The 23,489-nt window shown below is 43.8% G+C and overlaps 1 protein-coding gene across 6 annotated transcripts in view; it reads left to right on the forward strand.

Moving 5' to 3' along the window:
• The window catches only part of LOC120053624 (arf-GAP with coiled-coil, ANK repeat and PH domain-containing protein 2-like), a 72,752-nt gene that overhangs the window by 2,434 nt on the left and 46,829 nt on the right, over positions 1-23,489 (forward strand). For 5 of the 6 annotated variants that reach the window (XM_039000770.1, XM_039000767.1, XM_039000772.1 and 2 more), the window contains exons 2-6: positions 15,823-15,880; positions 17,842-17,961; positions 19,896-19,949; positions 20,956-21,014; positions 22,411-22,594. In XM_039000770.1, coding sequence (XP_038856698.1) covers positions 15,823-15,880; positions 17,842-17,961; positions 19,896-19,949; positions 20,956-21,014; positions 22,411-22,594 — 475 coding nt within the window. Of the gene's footprint in view, positions 1-15,471; positions 15,587-15,822; positions 15,881-17,841; positions 17,962-19,895; positions 19,950-20,955; positions 21,015-22,410; positions 22,595-23,489 lie in introns of those variants that run through there. The other variant, XM_039000771.1, reaches the window with a different exon arrangement.

The raw sequence follows: 23,489 nt of genomic DNA on the forward strand, positions 1-23,489 counted from the left end.
CGTCGCTTCCAGTCGCCTGACCCTAAGCACCGCTGGGGTTCATTGTGGGTTAGAATTTGCCAAAGATCCTTCAACAACATACATTCTTTCCACATTGACCACCATTGCTTCACTCTGTTTTCCATCGTGTTTGATTTGGCAGAGAAGAGAACAAAGAGAGAGCGGGCGAGTAATGGATGAAAACGGGGATGCAGACCAGCAAAGAACAACTGTCTTTTGACATCTGTTTCCATTTGTGTGTGTGTGTGTGTGTGTGTGTGTGTGTGTGTGTGTGTGTGTGTGTGCGCACTTTCAACTCTGTGTCAATGAATGATGTTTTTTTTTTTTTGCCTCCCCAAGTGGGTAGGCTACACCCCACATTACCACCTCTAAGGTCTCATTTTTAGATGTAGCCGGAGTTATCGTGCAGCCCTGAAACCTGTTTTCAACAACTGCTCCGGGACTCGGATGCCAAAAGGCTGCTGATTCTGTAGACCTTATTTGCAATATGTTATGAGATTACTGAAATAAATACTCTAGCTCACTTATCTACAGTCAAAAGTTTTCAGTGACAGTTAGGCCTAGACTAGACTATATGTCAGCTTTTTATGAACTTTGAACCAAATTTTAGGCTTTAAAGCACGTGTCAAACTCATTCCACGAAGGGCTGAGTGTCTGCAGGTTTTCGCTCCACCCTTGTACTTGGTTAATTAAGCTCACTAATTAATAAGGTACTCTCCTCACCTGGCTGTCTAGGGCTTAATTGGAAAGAAAAGCCAAAAACCTGCAGACACTCGGCCCGTCGTGGAATATATAGATATATATTTTTGTGACAGTTTGGTTTTGCGCACTGTTGTTTGACACATTAATTTCAGCCTACAGTATATTCAGCATTTGAGGAAGTTTGCTGTTTCATTTTGCAATTCTGGATTGTCCTTATGTTCTCTTTCCTCCTCACCCTGTGACATTCTTTGTAATTGAAAGTTTTATGCAGAAACCGAGCTTGGCTGAGTGCCATTTACATGATGTCATAGGCCGCTCCATAGTGGTAGCAATTTGACATGTCTCATTGACAAATCCACAGCTGACACCTCATCGCTGACATTGATAATGCAGAGCAGAGGACAGCACCGGGATACATTCACCACAGTTCAAGAACGTTGATGGTGGGCCGGCCAGTCCCTGGGCTAACTTTAGTTAGCCTTTTGAGTTTGTTCCTCACAGATGTCAAGTGGGGGTTGTAAACTAACGTCTTTGCTACCCTTCAGGTGAGCTCATATGCACGCCCGATGTAGCCTCAGCCTAATCTACGATTCCCTCTGGATTTTACGGGATACCATTAGCAATGAACACACAGGACATGTCTGCTTAACCGACTATTGAGCAGCTGGGACACTACTGGGTATAGTAGCTAATTAAATATTTATCGCTGTCTTTTTAAAATGGGTATAATCAAGGTTGAGGTTTGTGGTTATGACTGACTTTTGGGTACGCCTTTAGATCTAGCCTACAGTTGAGCAGAGCACTTGAGAAGTCTGTCAGCTGATTTACACTGCAACAGAGTAATGGTATGTGGATCGTCAGCCGATTTACGCTGCAACAGAGTAATGGTATGTGGATCGTCAGCCGATTTACACTGCAACAGAGTAATGGTATGTGGATCGTCAGCCGATTTACACTGCAACAGAGTAATGGTATGTGGATCGTCAGCCGATTTACACTGCAACAGAGTAATGGTATGGGGATCGTCAGCCGATTTACACTGCAACAGAGTAGTGGAATGAGGATCGTCAGCCGATTTACACTGCAACAGAGTAGTGGAATGAAGATCGTCAGCCGATTTACACTGCAACAGAGTAGTGGAATGAGGATCGTCAGCCGATTTACACTGCAACAGAGTAGTGGAATGAGGATCGTCAGCCGATTTACACTGCAACAGAGTAGTGGAATGAGGATCGTCAGCCGATTTACACTGCAACAGAGTAGTGGAATGAGGATCGTCAGCCGATTTACACTGCAACAGAGTAGTGGAATGAAGATCGTCAGAGTTCTGGATGGAGTCAGAGGACGTGTGAAGCACTAGGTAACACACTGATTGTGGTTCTCCCTTGGACTGGCTCCCTAGTTACTGTAACTGAATGACACACCCAATCACACACATGCTTACTCATTGAGTCACTTAGCCTAAACCATATGGGGCCATACTGTACTTTGCCTAAGATCCTTCATTTGAATTTTACCACCAAGGATTTGATCTTGTTTGTTATTCCTTAGAGTTTGTGTGTAATGTTGGGTTTTTACCCCAGCGGGACCCCCCCCCCCCCCCCCCCCCTCCCCCTCCAACACATCCCCGCTCTCTAACAATTACAGGATATACGCCACAGCACAGGGGCTCGACCCAGTCTTAAATTTTTCCGTCTCGAGTTACAGAGAAGTATGAAGTATCAATGTTGGGACTGTCATCCTGTCCCTCTCAAACCACACTTTCTGCTTGTCTCGTAGGATCCTACATGATATCGACGTCCTCAAAAGTTGTCAGGAAGAGGCTGTGAGACACGGCTTTTGATTTGGGAGGTGTTACGGGGATCAAAATTCCTGGAACTTTCAATAAATTCCCTTGTGTTCCAGAAATCCTGTTTGGAGATTTCTGGATTTTCTTCTTCTTCTCTCCTGATTCTAGGGTACACCAGGGAATTTATAGGAAGTTCCCAGAAATGTGCAACCCAATAGTGTGACTAACCTGTTTTAAATACCTCACTCTAGCTCTTAAGCCTACCACACAAACCCCTCTTGGCTCACAGTCAGCAAACCTCCTCTAAGTAGCCAGAGGTTTACACAGGCAATGCTCAATGAGTCATTGGGAGGGAGGTCATTACGTCTGTTTTTAGAAACGATACAGGTCAAAATCAGTGCTCCAGAACCTCTATTATGGCCATTTGATTGTCTTTGTGGTGTGGACATGGGTGAGAAGGTTGGCTGAATGTAGGCTAAACTGACTCCCCACTACTCTCTGTCTTGACAAGCCTGTCCACACCCTCCCATTTGTAGCTCTGCATTGTGAAATGGTATAGCGGATTGTGTATGTGTCAGCCTGGGCGACTTGAGTGGTTTGGTCTAAAAAGGGTGCTATATATATAGGACTTGGTACAGATGAAGTAGGACCTAAGTTGTTCTCACCCTGTGACATTCTTTGTAATTGAAAGTTATGCAGAAACCGAGCTTGGCTGAGTGCCATTTACATGATGTCATAGGCCGCTCCATAGTGGTAGCAATTTGACATGTCTCATTGACAAACCCACAGCTGACACCTCATCGCTGACATTGATAATGCAGAGGACAGCACCGGGATACATTCACCACAGTTCAAGAACGTTGATGGTGGACCGGCCAGTCCCTGGGCCTTGATGTCAAAGCTCTCCCCAAACACCGATCTAGGATCAGCTTTCTCTTCCCTGAAGAGATCGTATCTTCCCTGATAAACTGAATCTAAACTACAGCAGCCAAACCCAACACATTGTCTTGGACCAGTGCCTTGAGGCTGCGTCTACCTCGTGGCCTAGACGGCCTCCTCTCTGTTATTGCTGTGGTTTCCCCAGACTTGACTGAAATGAGTCTTCATGGACCTGTTTCAGCCTCCTTCATGCCACACACCAGCCTGAATCTCACTCACACACGAACTGCACGAAACACAGTTCCTCTGTCAATTTTTGCTCATGATTTTCTTTTCTTTTTTAAACAATTGTTCTGTTGTCTGGCTTCTTCTGAGAGGGAAATCTGTATTCACATACTTTCACACTGACTCACATTAGAGGTTACTGAGTGTGCAGGTCTTGCCGGTCATACCCTGGCCTTTCTCCCAGCGTGGATTGTGAAATGGAAGTAGACCAGATTACCACCTCTTCAGATGACTCCCTGTCTGCCTTTTTGGCGGCTAGCCGTCTTTATTTTTAGATGGCGAGACGCAGATACCTGCATTTTGGCCAAGATCCCTGTGAGAGGAAGAAGAGACACCTCTATCTCCATAATGTTGCTATTAGCACAGCTCAGCTTGAGTTCTGGTGCTGCTCGGATGGAAGCTGGACTTAAAAAAAAAAAAAAAGCAAATAGGTAAGGATGTGGTAATAACCAATGTATTATAACAATTTAAGATGTGTTGGCGCAAGATACAATCATTCTGCTGCTGTAGGAGCCTTTATGAATTAACAATATTCTTCAAGTGAGCGTCCAATTTCATTATTCTGCACCAACGGCAGTTTTCTTTGATGTGCATCCTATTTAAAGTCTAGCGCTGCAGACCCGAGTACTGTGTCTGGTACTTTACCAATGCGTTTTAATGTTTGGAAATGCTGTGAAAGTATTCAGACCCCTTGACCCCCCCCCCACACACACAATTTATTCTAAAAAGGATTAAATAGTTTTTTCCCCCTTATCAATCTACACACAAGACCTCATGTCAAAGCAAAAACTGGTTTTAGACATTTCTGCAAATGTATTACAAATAAGAAACTGAAATCACATTTACGTAAGTATTCAGACCCTTTACTCAGTACTTTGTTGAAGCAGCGATGACAGCCTCAAGTCTTCTTGGGTATGACGCTACAAACTTGGCACCTGTATTTGGAGTTTCTCCCATTCTTCTCTGCAGAGCCTCTCAAGCTCTGTCACGTTGGATTGGGAGCGTCCCTGCTCAGCTATTTTCAGGTCTCTCCAGAGATGTTAGATCGGGTTCAACTCCGGGCTCTCAAATAAAATTTTATTTGTCACATACACATGGTTAGCAGATGTTAATGCGAGTGTAGCGAAATGCTTGTGCTTCTAGTTCCGACAATGCAGTAATAACCAACAAGTAATCTAACCTAACAATTCCACAACTGCTACCTTATACACACAAGTGTAAAGGGATAAAGAATATGTACATAAAGATATATGAATGAGTGATGGTACAGAACGGCATAGGCAAGATGCAGTAGATGGTATAGAGTACAGTATATACATATACATATGAGATGAGTAATGTAGGGTATGTAAACATTATATTAAGTGGCATTGTTTAAAGTGGCTAGTGGTACATTTTTACATAATTTCCATCAATTCCCATTATTAAAGTGGCTGGAGTTGAGTCAGTATGTTGGCAGCGGCCACTAAATGTTAGTGGTGGCTGTTTAACAGTCTGATGGCCTTGAGATAGAAGCTGTTTTTCAGTCTCTCGGTCCCTGCTTTGATGCACCTGTACTGACCTCGCCTTCTGGATGATAGCGGGGTGAACAGGCAGTGGCTCGGGTGGTTGTTGTCCTTGATGATCTTTATGGCCTTCCTGTGACATCGGGTGGTGTAGGTGTCCTGGAGGGCAGGTAGTTTGCCCCCAGTGATGCGTTGTGCAGACCTCACTACCCTCTGGAGAGCCTTACGGTTGTGGGCGGAGCAGTTGCCGTACCAGGCGGTGATACAGCCCGACAGGATGCTCTCGATTGTGCATCTGTAGAAGTTTGTGAGTGCTTTTGGTGACAAGCCGAATTTCTTCAGCCTCCTGAGGTTGAAGAGGCGCTGCTGCGCCTTCTTCACAACGCTGTCTGTGTGGGTGGACCAATTCAGTTTGTCCGTGATGTGTACACCGAGGAACTTAAAACTTTCCACCTTCTCCACTACTGTCCCGTCGATGTGGATAGGGGGGTGCTCCCTCTGCTGTTTCCTGAAGTCCACAATCATCTCCTTTGTTTTGTTGACGTTGAGTGTGAGGTTATTTTCCTGACACCACACTCCGAGGGCCCTCACCTCCTCCCTGTAGGCCGTCTCGTCGTTGTTGGTAATCAAGCCTACCACTGTAGTGTCGTCCGCAAACTTGATGATTGAGTTGGAGGCGTGCATGGCCACGCAGTCGTGGGTGAACAGGGAGTACAGGAGAGGGCTCAGAACGCACCCTTGTGGGGCCCCAGTGTTGAGGATCAGCGGGGTGGAGATGTTGTTACCTACCCTCACCACCTGGGGGCGGCCCGTCAGGAAGTCCAGGACCCAGTTGCACAGGGCGGGGTCGAGACCCAGGGTCTCGAGCTTGATGACGAGTTTGGAGGGTACTATGGTGTTAAATGCTGAGCTGTAGTCGATGAACAGCATTCTCACATAGGTATTCCTCTTGTCCAGATGGGTTAGGGCAGTGTGGTTGCGATTGCGTCGTCTGTGGATCTATTGGGTCGGTAAGCAAATTGGAGTGGGTCTAGGGTGTCCGGTAGGGTGGAGGTGATATGGTCCTTGACTAGTCTCTCAAAGCAGTTTAGCTCAGTTACCTTAGCTTTCTTGGGAACAGGAACAATGGTGGCCCTCTTGAAGCATGTGGGAACAGCAGACTGGGATAAGGATTGATTGAATATGTCCGTAAACACACCAGCCAGCTGGTCTGCGCATGCTCTGAGGACGTGGCTGGGAATGCCGTCTGGGCCTGCAGCCTTGCGAGGGTTAACACGTTTAAATGTTTTACTCACCTCGGCTGCAGTGAAGGAGAGCCCGCAGGTTTTGGTAGCGGGCCGTGTCAGTGGCACTGTATTGTCCTCAAAGCGAGCAAAAAAGTTATTTAGCCTGTCTGGGAGCAAGACATCCTGGTCCGCGACGGGGCTGGTTTTCTTTTTGTAATCCGTGATTGACTGTAGACCCTGGCACATACCTCTTGTGTCTGAGCTGTTGAATTGCGACTCTACTTTGTCTCTATACTGGGACTTAGCTTGTTTGATTGCCTTGCGGAGAGAATAGCTACACTGTTTGTATTCGGTCATGTTTCCGGTCACCTTGCAGTGGTTCGCGCTTTCAGTTTCACGCGAATGCTGCCGTCAATCCATGGTTTCTGGTTTGGGAATGTTTTAATCGTTGCTGTGGGTACGACATCGTCAATGCACTTTCTAATGAACTCGCTCACCGAATCAGCGTATTCGTCAATATTGTTGTTGGACGCAATGCGGAACATATTCCAATCCGCGTGATCGAAGCAGTCTTGAAGCGTGGAATTAGATTGGTCGGACCAGCGTTGAACAGACCTGAGCAAGGGAGCTTGTTGTTTTAGTTTCTGTTTGTAGGCTGGAAGCAACAAAATGGAGTCGTGGTCAGCTTTTCCAAAAGGAGGGCGGGGAAGGGCCTTGTATGCGTCGCGGAAGTTAGTATAACAATGATCCAAGGTTTTACCAGCCCTGGTAGCACAATTGATATGCTGATAGAATTTAGGGAGTTTTGTTTTCAGATTAGCCTTGTTAAAATCCCCAGCTACGATGAATGCAGCCTCAGGGTGTGTGGTTTCCAGTTTACAAAGAGTCAGATAAAGTTCGTTCAGGGCCATCGATGTGTCTGCTTGGGGGGGAATATATACGGCTGTGATTATAATCGAAGAGAATTCCCTTGGTAGATAATGCGGTCGACATTTGATTGTGAGGAATTCTAGATCAGGTGAACAGAATGACTTGAGTTCCTGTATGTTGTTATGATCACACCACGTCTCGTTAATCATAAGGCATACACCCGAAGCCACTCCTGCGTTGTCTTGGCTGTATGCTTAGGCTTGTTGTCCTGTTGGAAGGTGAACCTTTGCCCCAGTCGGATGTCTTGAGCGCTCTGAAGCAGGTTTTCATCAAGGATCTCTCTGAACTTTGCTCCGTTCATCTTTGCCTTGATCCTAACTAGTATGCCAGTCCCTGCTGCTGAAAAACATCCCCACAGCATGATGCTGGCACCACCATGTTTCACCATAAAGATGGTGCCAGGTTTCCTCCAGACGTGATGCTTGGCATTCAGGCCAAAGAGTTCTATCTTGGTTTCAACAGACCCAAGAATCTTGTTTCTCATGGTCTGAGTGTCCTTTAGTTGCCTTTTGACAGCCCGCTTGGAGTTTGCCATGTGTCTTTTACTGACGAGTGGCATCTGGCCACTCTACCATAAAGGCCTGATTAGTGGAGTTCTGCAGAGATTTGTATTTATTATGGATCCCCATTTGTTCCTGTGAAGGCAGCAGCTAATCTTCCTGGGGTCCAGAAACATTTAAGCCAGTTATACATTTATAATTTTATTTTACAATATATTCACAACACTGTTTCCTCAGGTCTCTACTCTACTACCACATATCTACAACACAAAATCCATGTGTACGTGTGTGTAGTGTATATTTTATTGCGTGTTTGTATGCATGTCTGCCTATGTTTGTTCCCCTGCTGTTCCATAAGGTGTATTTTTGTTAAAAAAATTATAAAAATCTCATTCTACTGCTTGCATCTGTGGAATAGAGTTCCATAGTTATGGGTCTATGTAGTACTGTGTGCCTCCCATAGTCTGTTCTGAACTTGGGGACTGTGAAGAGACCTCTTGTGGGGTATGCATGGGTGTCCGAGCTGTGTGCCAGTAGTTTAGACAGACAGCTCGGTGCATTCAACATGTCAATACCTCTTACAAATACAAGTAGTGATGAAGTCAATCTCAGGCTGTAGGGACCTGACTTGTTGATCATGTAAAGAATGCAGAGAAATGCTTTATTATGGACAGACTTCTCCCCATCTTAGCTACTGTTGTATCAATATGTTTTGACCATGACGTTTTACAATCCAGGGTTACTCCAAGCAGTTTAGTCTCATCTTGCTCAATTTCCACATTATTCATTACAATATTTAGTTGAGGTTTAGGGTTTAGTGAATGATTTGTCCAAATTACAATGCTTTTAGTTTTTGTAATATTTAGGACTAACTTATTCCTTGCCTCCCATTCTGAAACTAACTGCAGCTCTTTTAAGTGTTGCAATCATTTCAGTCGCTGTAGTAGATGACGTGTATAGTGTTGAGTCATCCGCATACATAGACACACTGGCTTTACTCAAAGCCAGTGGCATGTCCTTAGTATCAATTGAGTTTACCACAGGTGTCAAGAACTTTGAAAGTTTCTTCAAGTGCAGTTGCAAAAACCACCAGTTACCTCTACTACAGAGGATAAGTTCATTAGAGTTAACTGCACCTCAGATTGCAGCCCAAATAAATGCGTCACAGAGTTCAAGTAGCAGACACATCTCAACATCAACTGTTCAGAGGAGACTGTGAATCAGGCCTTTATGGTCGAATTGCTGCAGAGAAACCACTACTAAAGGACACCAATAAGAAGAAGAGACTTGCTTGGGCCAAGAAACACGAGCAATGGACATTAGACCGGTGGAAATATGTCCTTTGGTCTGATTAGTCCAAATGTGAGATTTTTGATTCCAACCGCCATGTCTTTGTGAGACGCAGAGTAGGTGAACGGATGATCTCCGCATGTGTGGTTCCCACCGTGAAGCATGGAGGTGTGTGGGTGCTTTGCTGGTGACCTCGTCAGTGATTTCTTTTTTTTTGAATTCAAGGCACACTTAACCAGCATGCCTACCACAGCATTCTGCAGCGATACACCATCCCATCTGGTTTGCGCTTAGTCCCACTATCATTTGTTTTTCAACAGGACAATAACCCAAAACACACCACCAGGCTGTGTAAGGGCTATTTGACCAAGGAGAGTGATGGAGTGCTGCATCAGATGACCTGGCTTCCACAATCACCCAACCTCAACCCAATTGAGATGGTTTGGGATGAGTTGGACTGAGAGTGAAGGAAAAGCAGCCAACAAGTGCCCAGCATATGTGGGGACTCCTTCAAGACTGTTGGAAAAGCATTCCAGATGACTATCTCATGATGCTGGTTGAGAAAATGCCAAGAGCGTGCAAAGCTGTCAAGGCAAAGGGTGGCTACTTTTTGAAGAATATAAAATATATGTATTTAACACTTTTTTTCTGTTACTACATGATTCCATATGTGGTATTTCATAGTTTTGATGTCTTCACTATTATTCTACAATGTAGAAAATAGTACAAATAAAGAAAAACCCTTGAATGAATGTGTGTGTGATATTTACTCTTATTTTATTTGTGCGGGAGGGGGCTTTGTTTAAGCAGCGGCGGTGTCTAAATGCATATTAGGGAAACACTGGCGTTGGAGGTATTGCTATTGCTTCATTGGACCAACACATACAAATACCCCATTTTCCTCCAAGTATGCAGCTGGTGTTGTGAAAGCAGCTGCAGTTTCTTGCTATGCTTTCACCTAAACAGGTGAAGAAAATCAATGTTTCCCCTCTCACAGTTAGGCCTGCTTAACTATTGGCAAATGAAGCGATCCTAATGTTTCTGTTCATTATGTTGCCTTAACTCGACTATCTGCACTGACTTGATTATTAGACTCTTGGAGGTTGTTGATCTCTCAAAGCTCAGTATCATCCTACTCTTTCATGCTAATCACAGCCTGCTTATGATGCAATGACCCGTAGTTTGGTGCAGTAGGAACTTAGTCACTGACAACCGCAATCTAGCCAGCCGGTGGTGACAGCAGACGCTACGGAGTTTGTGGAAGCGGTATATGGGTAGACAAAGGCTTAGTTAACATTACTCACACAGCATAAGTGCAGAATTAGCCTAGCAGGGTCTCTGCATTTGCCCAGCTGTGGTGGTAGCTTAAATATAAGCAGTAACTGTTTTAAACGGTAGCTGTACGTTTAGAAGACTAGTGCTAACGGTAGCAGCAGCATTAGTGCCTAAAGGTAGCGGCGGCAGCATTAGTGCCTAACGGTAGCGGCGGCAGCATTAGTGCCTAACGGTAGCGGCGGCAGCATTAGTGCCTAACGGTAGCGGCGGCAGCATTAGTGCCTAACGGTAGCGGCGGCAGCATTAGTGCCTAACGGTAGCGGCGGCAGCATTAGTGCCTAACGGTAGCGGTACTGATAGCTGGGCCTGTTTTTTTTTTTTATAGCTTTGATGTGTCTGTGAATTCCTGGTCTAAAGCGCTGCCTTTGTCTCTGAACTGCCCTCATTAGTGTGACACTTGCGCTCTCTGCTCATTATACAGACATACAATGGGACTCGCTCCCAGGCCGTGGCTGTGAGGCTACATCCTAGATTTTGTTAGCCGGAATCAAGCCTTATCGTCTGTCAGCACTTTCAGCAGTTCTCCCCCGAAGCAGAGTTTCATATTAAAAGAAAACATTAGTTTTCTCTTGGCTATAGAGAGCAGGAAAGTGGGCCAATTCATTTAGATTTGGGTTTGATAGCAGCTATTGGGATTTTTCAAAGGAATTGACCAGAACAAACCTCCATTAATTACCAGACTAGTTAGACCAAGTGCTACGCTATTCCCAGGGGGATATGAAGTTGGCCATAACCTTTTAAGTCTGGCCTTAAAGTTGAATCAGGTTGGATATTGTTGAGTTAGTGTTGTCATCGCAATGTTACATTTGTGATTTATACCCTAGTCATCTTCCATTGATATTCTCCAGGAGGCATAGTCATCCAGCTTAACCTTTTGATTATGAATGATAAATCAATGAAATGGCATTTGTCTGTGGCCACCCAGACACAGACATTTTGATTTAACAGTGCTCTGTCATTGTGGAGAGCACAGGGATAATTTAAGCGGTTGAATCCATTTGTTTCTTTCATTTAGTCCCAATCTATTTTATTTTTTAAACGGGGGGATTATCCAATGCAAAGTAAGTGGTATTTTGTGCAGTTGGGGTGGAATCAACTGCTTCAGCTGCTGGAGTGTGCAGTCTACCATTATCTTCTTCAGCTGCTGGAGTGTGCAGTCTACCATTATCTTCTTCAGCTGCTGGAGTGTGCAGTCTACCATTATCTTCTTCAGCTGCTGGAGTGTGCAGTCTACCATTATCTTCTTCAGCTGCTGGAGTGTGCAGTCTACCATTATCTTCTTCAGCTGCTGGAGTGTGCAGTCTACCATTATCTTCTTCAGCTGCTGGAGTGTGCAGTCTACCATTATCTTCTTCAGCTGCTGGAGTGTGCAGTCTACCATTATCTTCTTCAGCTGCTGGAGTGTGCAGTCTACCATTATCTTCTTCAGCTGCTGGAGTGTGCAGTCTACCATTATCTTCTTCAGCTGCTGGAGTGTGCAGTCTACCATTATCTTCTTCAGCTGCTGGAGTGTGCAGTCTACCATTATCTTCTTCAGCTGCTGGAGTGTGCAGTCTACAATTATCTTCTTTGACGTGTGTCTATATTGCACATTGCAAGTAGTAATCAGTGCCAGCTCATATCAACCTAGAACTGCCCAGCGGAATTGTGAAACAAACGACAAAGGAATGTGGCCTATGGGATGACTTGGCTTCTTGTCTGAAATTTACTGGGTGGCTAGAGTCATAGCTCTTTTGGCTTCAGCCAGTTCCTGATAAACAGTTCTCATTTGGACAGCTGTCAGACTGTGAGGATGCATAGTGTCTGTAAAAAAGGCTTTTACTACTCCCTACTGTTTGTTTGTTCGGTGTAGGTGTGTTTGATAAGTTGTTTAGCTCCATGTTATGCCAGTAGCCAGAAAACATTTCTTTGACAACATTCTGAAAACTTAGTATTAAGGGAAAGCGTCTGTCCCTGTCAGTGTGTATGGGAGATATGCAGACAGACAGACGCTTTAGTCTGTCTTTAGACTTTAGACGGAGTAGTCTTTAAGGGCGGAGTTGGGGGGGGGGTGATCTTCGAAGCATCTTCTCACTGCTCTATGAGTCGACAGCAACATGTTTGCATATTGTTATTCACACTCCGCTGCCAGATGCTGTGGCGGGACGTGGCAGTCATAGAAACAGCTGGAGGGGTTTTGGATGGGCTCTTCAGCCTGCCCCCGCCCCCTGCTACACTGTCTTTATTTGATTACGCCGGATGCACCATTCAGCCCCAATGACATCAAACCCAAAGGGGATTATTCCAACTTTCCCAATCGCCACTACCACACGCTTATTCAGACTCGCTGATCCCTACCGGTGGCCCATTATCCAGATGAGGAACGACGCTAGGATGTTTGGAGGAAACCAGATAAGCTTTCACTGCAGTATGTGTTTGCGGTACTGAGGAATATCCCAGACTAACTCTGCACTCATTAACTTAGTGTATTGACTTTTTCCACATTTTGTTACATTACAGCGTCATTCTAAAATATATTTTAATATTTTGTTTTCATCAATCTACACACAATACCCCAGAATGACAGTGAAAACAGGTTTTTAGACATGTATACACACACGTTTAGAGACTTGTAAACATTTATGCATGCATGCATGCAGGTGCGTCAACTAATTTTCATACATTTGCAAAAAAAAAAGTCAAAACCCATTTTTGCTTTGTCATTATGGGGTATTGTTTGTAGATTGAGGGGGAAAAACAAACAATTTAATCCATTTTAGAATAAGGCTCTATTGTTACCACATTTTGAACAAGTCAAGGGGTCTGAATACTTTCTGAATGCACTGTATGGGCTGAATTAAATAGTATAGGCCTACATAATTGATATTTAGGAGTGAGGGGGAATCAATACAGTTACATATCGGGATATTATTATTGAGCTAGTTTGCTGTACCTGCACCAAAACGCCAGTATTTCTTCTTTCATAACTTGTCTGTTTAAATGGGAAGCCCGTTTTGTTATCAGCCCTTCTATTTCCATGACTGATCAACTCGTTTTCTTATGTTCTCTTCCCTCTGCAGCGATATATGGTGAGCAATATGTTTGGAACATCGAGTCTCAATAAAATTGCTGTCGAATCGCAATACATATCCTATTGGCACCTAAGTATCGTGATCGTATCGTGAGGTCCCTGGCAATTCCCAGCCCTGATGTTTAGCTGGATTGCAGAATGTCTGAGTTACGTATTTTATTGATTTAACAGGACAGTTGCAAGTACGGCGTGGGAGAAGGACATGGAGGGGAGGGTACAGAAAGGGGTTAAGGGCACAGCGTATTCAAAGAGCTATGCTTGTACTGTATCCGTCTTCCATTCTACTCTCTTATCAAATGTAGATATGACGAGGACAAAGTGCTAACATCACATGCCAATGCGTCAGAAGGATTTATTCGTGTTCGGTCGCAAGGTTCTCAAATAATTTTCACTAACAGGTCCTGTACAAGTTCACATAAGGGCTCAAAGTTCTCAGTCGAATTGAGAGTCTAAAGTAGTGATCACCAATTGGTCGGTCTCCAAGGCATTCCTAGTTGATTACCAAACATTTCTGAATAAAGAACAAAAACCAGCCTTGCGTTCTTTAAAAACATGTTTTTATTATTAGTCTCGTTCTGTCGGTGGTAGGTGCTTCCGCTTTTCTTAGACCATGTTGCTATGTGCATAATAGCAAAGTTACCCAGCTTATTGGTGTTGAGAACAATACGGTGGAGTGAGGAGACGAAAACAGCCCTTGCCTTCATTGTCTAAGACAAGTGAAGAGAGAGAGAACCCCAACTTAATTAGGTCTATAATCAACAGCCTAACAGTTAAATGTGCCTGGTTTTAGAAATCATCCATATATGTACAGAAATAAGACAGATCCTGCTTGTGATTCAGTGAGCACCAAGCCTCGCGCAACCACATGGATAAACAATTTCACAAATTCGGCTGTTTTTTAATCTTTGCTTTAATAAAAGCGTGACTTTTTTTTTCTTTTTTCGTTAGAACATCCTCTCTGGTTTTACTTATATAATTTTACTCTTTACAATGTTATAAATTGTCAGAATATAATAATAACCCTCTTTCCTTGATCAAAGCAATTGCGGTCGGACTCCCTCTAGTCATTTGTGTAAAATGATTTTGTTTAACAGTGCGCTTAACACCAGACAAGCTCAGTGCATGTAGTTGATTAAAACACAGAGGATGTGTCTATGGAAAAATCAATTGGTCGAAAGAACAGACGACTCTCGGTAGATTAAGATGTTGCTGTTGGACAGCCCTACTTTCTATTCAATACTTTTAGAAGTCATAAAAAGCATGTTCTCCTACTTCCACTCCCGCTACAACCAGCACTGCAGCAGTAATGCATGAGTACAAAGGTTTATCGATAAGCTTGCTTTGTTATTAGCGGCTTGCTCTTTATCAAGGAATATTTCACTTTCTCTGGTCGTAGGAGTAACGTGATTTTGTGCATGAGGCAGAATTAATGTGGTACAACTTCGAGTTTTCCCTCAGCTGGAAGACAGTGTTCCCTTTGGGTCAGTGTCGGCAGAAGAAAGAGAGAGCGGAGGGACTTTGAGAGGCGGACCCTTATTCTGCTGCTCTCTCCCTCCGCTGAGACTGACCATCAGATGCAGGCTCCATCAGCCCAGAGCCATAAAAATATAAATTAATTTTAAATGTATGCTCACTGAGCTGTGCCTCACATGTAATACAACGGATCTATTACCAGTGCTGAGAAGAACAACAAAGCATTGGCAGGGCAATTCAAGCAAAGCCAATATGCGGTGATGTTTTGCCCCTATAGCCTACTGCACAAACCTCATTACTACAGAACTGTTTTTAATTGGTTAATGCTGCATGTTTGTTTTTAAGTCATGTTAAAAAAAACATGGCTGTCATTTTAACTCCGTGATCTCGACTCAAAAAGGTTGGTGACCTCTGTTCTAAAGTGACGTCTTGAAATTGTTATTCCAGGTTCCTCTTCCTCTCCAGTGGCTTGCTGCTGCTCCAAGGGTGTTGTTCCTGGGAAGACCAAAATGTGCTTTGCCACGTTTTAGTTGGAACAAAGTGCCAGATTTAGGCCCATGGCGTTACCCAATGTGTCATCTCTCAATCTGGCCCCTCATGGGGTGTGTTCCCTTTTCCCTCCGCTTTTTGCTTCCTTTCTGCGTCAACCCTACACACAGCACCAACATCACGTGGAATGCTCATTTCAGTTGAATGACTCACCTTCCAGTGCAAAGCAGTGTATCGACCGTCCATTTTCCCTTGTATCCTTTAAAAAAAATCATTGACTGTTATCAGTTGAAATGAAGCTCCCCCTTCTACAAGTAGAGTAACTGTAATGTTGTTTTTCTCCTCACAGGGCCACTATAGAGGAGGTGGAAGGGGATGTTGGAGAGTTGGAGTCCAAACTCGACAAGGTGAGTCCATATGGTCCAGATTTGGGCTTGGAGCGATGAACACAGTGATGGAACTCCTGCTGTTTGTGTAGATGAACCACTCCCGCGTCATAGTAACCCTGTGTCCCGGTCCCCTTTTATAACTGGTCCCGTAACCCTCGTGGTCCCGTGCAGCTCAGTTGGTAGAGCATGGCGCTTGCAACGCCAGGGTTGTGGGTTCGATTCCCACGGGGGGCCAGTACAAAAAAGTATGAATGTATGTACTTGTAAGTCGCTCTGGATAAGAGCGTCTGCTAAATGACTTAAATGTAAATGTAATAACTGGCGTGAGATCAGTACGAGTTGACCTGGAGTGACCCGGTGTCCCGGTCCCCTTTATAACTGGCCTGAGATCAGTACGAGTTGACCTGGAGTGAGGGACCTGGAGTGAGGGAACGAGAGTCTCAATCTGGAAAGATGGGTACATAAGAGGAGTGTGAGGAAATCCCACTTGTAGTTCTATAAAGACCTTGCAGCCAGTCACTGGAGCATTTTTATTTTTTTTTATGTTTTGTTGGTGGAAGAGGTGGGATTTTACTTATTGCTTGCAAGTTTACTCACTATTCCAGTATCTCCAGTGATTGCGGACTGCATTGTTATTGGTGTCTCCCCCACCTCTCATACCATACCCTGGTGTCACTTCCCTGTTGCGCTGCAGCGGAAGGATCTGCTCCAGGAGTTGTGGTGTGACTGCAGGGTGAGGGATGGAGGGGTGTGCCTGGAAGAGGAGGCTAAAGTTCAGGCTTTTCTTAGAAACTAGGCCTTGCCATTTGAGAAAGAGAGCTACCCACACAACCAAGTTGAATCTTAAAGCAACAGGCTTCATTGGGACAATATTAATTCCCCTTGGGTGTAAAGAATATAAACTACAGATAATAACGTTGAATGACCGGTCATATAATCAAGGAAATCAGTGGCTATTATTATTATTATTTTTTTTTTATTCTTCAAGATTGAATCTGCTCCAGGACAAACATTGAAGTATCTAGGAGGTAGCAGTCAATGATGGCACTAATACCCTGACTACACCGCTCGCGTCGCAAAATACATTTAGGAATCTGTTATTCAATTATTGCACCCACACTGTTCGCGCGCGTCAACGAGCGTCTGCGTTGCCAAGGGCTAAAATAGCAAGTGGCCTGCTGGAGGTCATTTTGCAGGGCTCTGGCAGTGCTCCTCATTGCACAAAGGTGGAGGTAGCGGTCTTGCTGCTGGGTTGTTGGCCTCCTCCACGTCTCCTGATGTACTGGCCTGTCTCCTGGTAGCGCCTCCATGCTCTGGACACTACGCTGACAGACACAGCAAACCTTCTTGCCACAGCTCGCATTGATGTGCCATTCTGGATGAGCTGCACTACCTGAGCCACTTGTGTGGGTTGTAGACTCCGTCTCATGCTACCACTAGAGTGAAAGCACCGCCAGCATTCAAAAGTGACCAAAACATCAGCCAGGAAGCATAGGAACTGAGAAGTGGTCTGGGGTCACCACCTGCAGAATCACTCCTTTATTGGGGGTGTCTTGCTAATTGCCTATAATTTCCACCTTTTGTCTATTCCATTTGCACAACAGCATGTGAAATTTATTGTCAATCAGTGTTGCTTCCTAAGTGGACAGTTTGATTTCACAGAAGTGTGATTGACTTGGAGTTACATTGTGTTGTTTAAGTGTTCCCTTTATTTTTTTGAGCAGTGTATATATATATTTTAAATTCTTCCTGACTGTCTAGCTTTTATTTCTCAAGGATTATATACAATAAAAAATAAAAAGTATATTTCTGGTGAATTTAAATTTTAGATTCTCAGCCTTTCTCCAAGTTGTTTATTTATCAAACTTCCAGTGTTTGAACATGGAATAGTGGCCTAAAGGGACAGCGTGGAAAGCAAGCACTATTTCATCCATTACTCACTTCTGTCATCCCTCTCCCTCTCGTTCTCTCACCTCTAGCTGGTGAAGCTATGCATCGGGATGATCGACGCTGGCAAGGCTTACAACACGGCAAACAAACAGTTTGTCAATGGAATCCGCGAGCTCGCTGCGAGCTCCACCAAAGATGAAGTCATTGAGGTAAAAGAACTATAGTAACTTAGCTTGAGCTTCTCAAGTCTAAACTGTCTGTTAGAAAACTGCCAGTTTCCTCGACTCTCGACTCTCTTTACTGGGACTCCTCTTATCTTCTCACACATTTCTGCATTGAGGGTTCTGCATTTCTGTTCTTTTTTTTTGTGTCACTTTCCTTTACAGCTTCTCCCCTAGGTCTGAAGTTCAGCCATAGAGCATTTTTCTGAAAGAATGCCCTGGCTGATGAATTCTCCCTGAAAGCACCATTGTTGCTAAAGGTTCAAATGACCCAAAGCAGCGTAGCTGTAATCTCGTGGATTTCCTCTTAGCCATACCTCAAAAACCCTCCGGAGGTTCTACTAGTCTGGAATTCAGTGTTTATACCCCGTCGCTCATAAGTGTGTTTTGTGTTGTGTGTCAGGGCTCGACTAACAATGTCCACTGGTGCCACTTAATTTTACAGTTGGTGGCACCAGCCCATGATTTGGTCACACCAGGAAAAAAATCTGAAGCGTTACGCAATAGAAAAAATAAGTAATTTCTTATTAAGCCATTCACAGTGCTTTATTAAGACGTGTAATAGACTACTGAGATGGTAGTGAAGAAATAAGTTGAATCTTAACACATCCATACAGGAACGGTAAATTCCATGTCCTAAATAAAACGATGCAGTTGTAGCCACCCGCAATGGCCGATGCGCGTTTTGCACACTCCCGATCTCAAAAGCCATATCAAAAATCTTGGTTGTAAAAAAGTTGCTATAGAGCACAAATGAGAAATAAAAAATGATACCTACAGAAAGCTGAGAACCTCCTCTCTTTTTAAGTGTGTTTTTCCTGCAATTGGATTTTGAAATGTTAGTCTACAATCAGGACAAACACTTTATTCTCCTCGTGTGCAGGGGGGAGAGGGAGTAAGTGGCTTGCTCATCACAGCAGCAGGTCGGGACTTTAATGACATGAATCGTGAGGATAATGCACATTTACTGTTTGACCAAATCCTAATTTTTAACCTCCTAAAAAAATAAAGTGACGTTTGGTGTGAAGTGACCATGTAGAAAGGGCAGCACGCACTGCCAAGTCAAAGGGTTGCAAAATGCAACTAAATGGTCGCAGCCTGGAGCTATGTGTGTGAGAGACTATTTCATACAATAGGACTATTATCCATGGATGATACATTTTTGTCTTAGACTGATGTTTTCACACAGCACTGTTCTGTCCCGTATATCTGGACATACCGTCACAATACAGATTGATTTGATTTTTTATATTTAACTTTATCTGTCACATGTGCCGAATACAACAAGTGTAGCAGGTAGCCTAGTGGTTAGAGCGTTGGACTAGTAACCGAAAAGGTTGCTGGATGGAATCCCCGAGCTGACAAGGTAAAAATCTGTCCTTCTGCCTCTGAACAAGGCAGTTAACCCACTGTTCCCCGGTAGGCCGTCATTGTAAATAAGAATTTGTTCTTAACTGACTTGCCTAGTTAAATAAATAAAAACTGTGAAATGCTTACTTACAAGCCCTTAACCAACAGTGCAGTTTAAGAAAGAGTTAAGAAAATATTTACCAAATAAACTAAAGAATAAGTCACACAATAAAAAAAATAATGAGGCTATATACTGGGGGTACCGGTACCGAGTCAATGTGCGGGGGTACAGGTTAGTCGAGGTAATTTGTACATGTAGGTAGAGGTGAAGTGACTATGCATAATTAATAAACAGCGAGTAGAATGATTAATTGTTCAGCAGTTTGAGGGGTAGAAGCTGTTAAGGAGCCTTTTGGTCCTAGACTTGGCGCTCCGGTACCGCTTGCCGTGCGGTAGCAGAGAAAACAGTCTATGACTTGGGTGACTGGAAACCTAGTATGTAACGCGCGGGCCTAGTATGTAACGCGCGGATCTAGTATCTTTGTTACTCTTATTTTTTTTTCTTCCCACAGTCCAGTCTCACAACGTTTGCTGAGAGTCTGCAGGAGATGATCAACTATCACACGGTATGGCCTGCGACATTTGATTTAAAACCTTAACATGGTTGTGATATACAGTTGGCTTGTGTGTCTAACCCAAAGACCATCAATGTTAAGTGCCAGTGGGTGGTTTTGACAGGAATGGGACCTTAAAATAGTCGGGCTTTCGTCTCGCTGAAAAGCAGAACTGCAAAACCAAAAGCATCTGATGTTCCAAACACAGCCTTTAACCGCATGTAACAGGGAACAAACGTCCTGCCTGCTTAAATGCATCCCTGGTCTCTTTTGTTCAAGTGTGGTAGGACACTTGTTAATGTCCTACCCTCTCTACCATTCCCCCTAAACCCTACGGTGCATCAGGGCAGGTTTTAGATGGTGACTTAACACTGGAGAGACCTCCCATGTCCTGTCTTAGCGTCCTACTGCCTAAACCCTAGGGTCTGAGACCATGACTGGAGACTGCAGTGAGATCAGCTGATTGATTTGTTCACGTTTGCTACTCAGTGTTAACCCGAGCACGTGATCCTTAAAGCACAGAGCCAAATCTGTTTTTGTCACCAGAGCACGGCCCTCCACTCCTGTCCCAACCACACTGGTCGTATTGTCTGGTCCTGCATCAGCAGGCTCAACACCGTGAGGCCTTCAGCTTTGGTGTGTCTGAGGCTAATTTTGGTGACTGTCTGTTTTGAAGGAAGTAAAAGTTCTATGAGTCAGTGGTCTCTGACTAACTAGCTGCGTCACAGCATGTCATTATTGAGCTGATTGGGTTTTGAAACCTATAGGCTGGTATGAAATTAAAATACGCCTGAAAGGGACAGTCCGAACAATGCTGATTTATTTGTCACGTTTTGTGAACTCACCTATAAAGTAGAGGTACACACCCTGGTTTGATGCAGTGCTGACTTGCAGAACACACACCATTACCTGTAAATGAGTTTCACACACTCCAGCTTGTAATAATGAAATATGAAAAGGTTGCGGATGTTACTCGGTTGGATAGATACTAATCAGTCATTTGTTTCTCTGCTTCTAGATTTTGTTTGACCAGGCCCAGCGATCGATTAAGACACAGCTTCTAACATTTGTCAAAGAGTAAGTGTGTCAACATCACTGTTAAGTGTTCTTCTTGTACACAATAACAATGGACATTAAGTTATGAACAGTATCTCTGTCTTTAACATACAAATGGTTTCTGATAGATCATGATCTTGTTCGAAAATAACTAAGGAAGTAAATGACATGGTCGTGTTGAGCAGTGTAAAAAAGAAAAAAAGAATTCACACCGCACAACTGCTCAAAAGGAGGAAGCCCACGCACACAAGCATCACATGCTTATGAATGAAGAGATTAGGGGCAGCACATCGATACAATGGAGGATGGGATGAGACTCAGTCCAGGATGCAATGTGGAATACTAGGGTATTTGTTCAGAATATTAGCTTCTGTTAAAAATAATGTACATTTTTGTTAACCTACTAGCTAATGCACCCACATTTTCCCAGAGAGTTTGCGTAAGAGTTTAAGCCTGCGGGGGAACCTCATTTATTTAATTATGCAGGATTAGCCAGCTGTCTTTGCCCACACCACATAAAGGCAAAACTCCTACATCAGTGTTCTTTAAAAAAAAAGAAACATTCAAAACCATCTTCCCAAACAATTACTCACTCCTCCTAAGCAGTCCAAGGTGACTTTTATTTTACTCAGACTCGAGCGGTACAAGCCAAAAAAACAAGATAGTAATCTTTTCCTCTTTTAAGAGTAACTAGTGTCCTCATATCTGTGCCAATTCATTTTAAATGTACAATTCACACTGCACACACTAGCAAATGATTCAAGCTTTAACATGTAGTTCCACTCTGAAGTTGTCAGGGTGCATGTGAGGCTAATGTCCGAATAGTCATTAATTACTTTGTCAAATACTTAACTCGAGCATATGACATCACTATGAAGGCGGTAGACTCATTTGGACTCACAAGAAGAGAGAGAAATTATATGTCTATGGACGTTACTTTCCTTAAAAATACTATAGACATAGAAGGTAGACTTTTTCCTCTAATGATTAGCTAGACCGCTTGTTAATACATTTTTCAATGTCGCATGTTTTCTTATTTTCGCCTGAGTGGGATCAATTGGTCCTTTCTTCTTGGTTACTGGTATTTGGGCTATTACAGCCACTAGTTCTGGTTATTTTTTTAAACTATGTGAATCATAGAATCTCACTTGCGCTTTTTAAAATGTATTTCTTTTTAAAATTAACCATGTGAAACCAGAGAGAATCTCACTGCCTTCTCCATGCAACTTGTACAACCAAAACATGGCTGCAAAGAATGTCTCAAAAAGAAAATAAACAATTGAATGTCAATGAATGAAAGAAAGTAATGCCTATATTCCTGGATGAAGTACAATTTGACTAGATTGACAAACATTTAGCGGAGATGAGGCTTCCTCAGTGTGATACCTATTTCTGACCTATGTTTTAACTCCCTTAGGGACCTGCGGAAGTTCAAAGAGGCTAAGAAGCAGTTTGACAAGGTGAGTGAGGAGAAGGAGGCGGCGTTGAACAAGAACGCCCAGGCGCCGCGCAACAAGCAGCACGAGGTGGAGGAGGCCACCAACATCCTGACGGCTACGCGCAAGTGCTTCCGCCACATCGTCCTTGACTACGTCCTCCAGGTACAGACCCAGGATCAGTTTACCTTTATAAATCCTGAACTTAACCTTCAGGGGTAAGTAAACATGCTTAGACTGACCTTTTTTTATATCCGTTTTTCAACTTCATCCTACTATGAAGTAGCATAGACATGGGTTCACCAAGCCCTGTCCTGGAGCGCAAACCCCCAGTGTGCCGGGTTTAGTTCCAGCCCAGCACCTGCAAATAGCAGATAATCGTCTGAATCAGTGTCAGGATTGTACTCTCAAGGGCAAAACTTAACTTTGCACTGTAAAATGAAAATTGGTGTTTCGTATTGGACTAGTTCAGTCCCTCAGTTTCAGTCAGTTTTCTGTTTGGTGTCAAATTAATACAATTCAAGTGTGATCGTGTTAGGCTGTAACAATAGAGCCCCACAGTGGAGGTGTCATAATACCCATAAAACCTAGCGGTCAAACGGGGAAATGGTTCCAATCGTTTTTCCAATTTTCATTTTTCCCATAGGGGATTTTATAAACACTTAAAATAAGGTCTGTGGTTCGTGTAGGCTTACCCTGGCGTGACGTTTTGATAACCGTAAATCTCTCTAGGACAAATTAAAAAAAACTCACATTTACATAAGTATTCAGACCCTTTACTCAGTACTTTGTTGAAGCACCTTTGGCAGCGATTACAGCCTTGAGTCTTCTTGGGTTTGACGCTACATGCTTGGCGCACCTGTATTTGGGGAGTATCTCCCATTCTTCTCTGCAGATCCTCTCAAGCTCTGTCAGGTTGTATGGGGAGTGTCGCTGCACAGCTATTTCCAGGTCTCTCCAGAGATGTTCGATCGGGTTCAAGTCCGGGCTCTAGCTGGGCCACTCAAGGACATTCAGAAACTTGTCCCGAAGCCACTCCTGCGTTGTCTTGGCTGTGTGC

Source organism: Salvelinus namaycush, chromosome 9 (genome assembly GCF_016432855.1).
Source record: "Salvelinus namaycush isolate Seneca chromosome 9, SaNama_1.0, whole genome shotgun sequence".
NCBI lineage: Eukaryota > Metazoa > Chordata > Actinopteri > Salmoniformes > Salmonidae > Salvelinus > Salvelinus namaycush.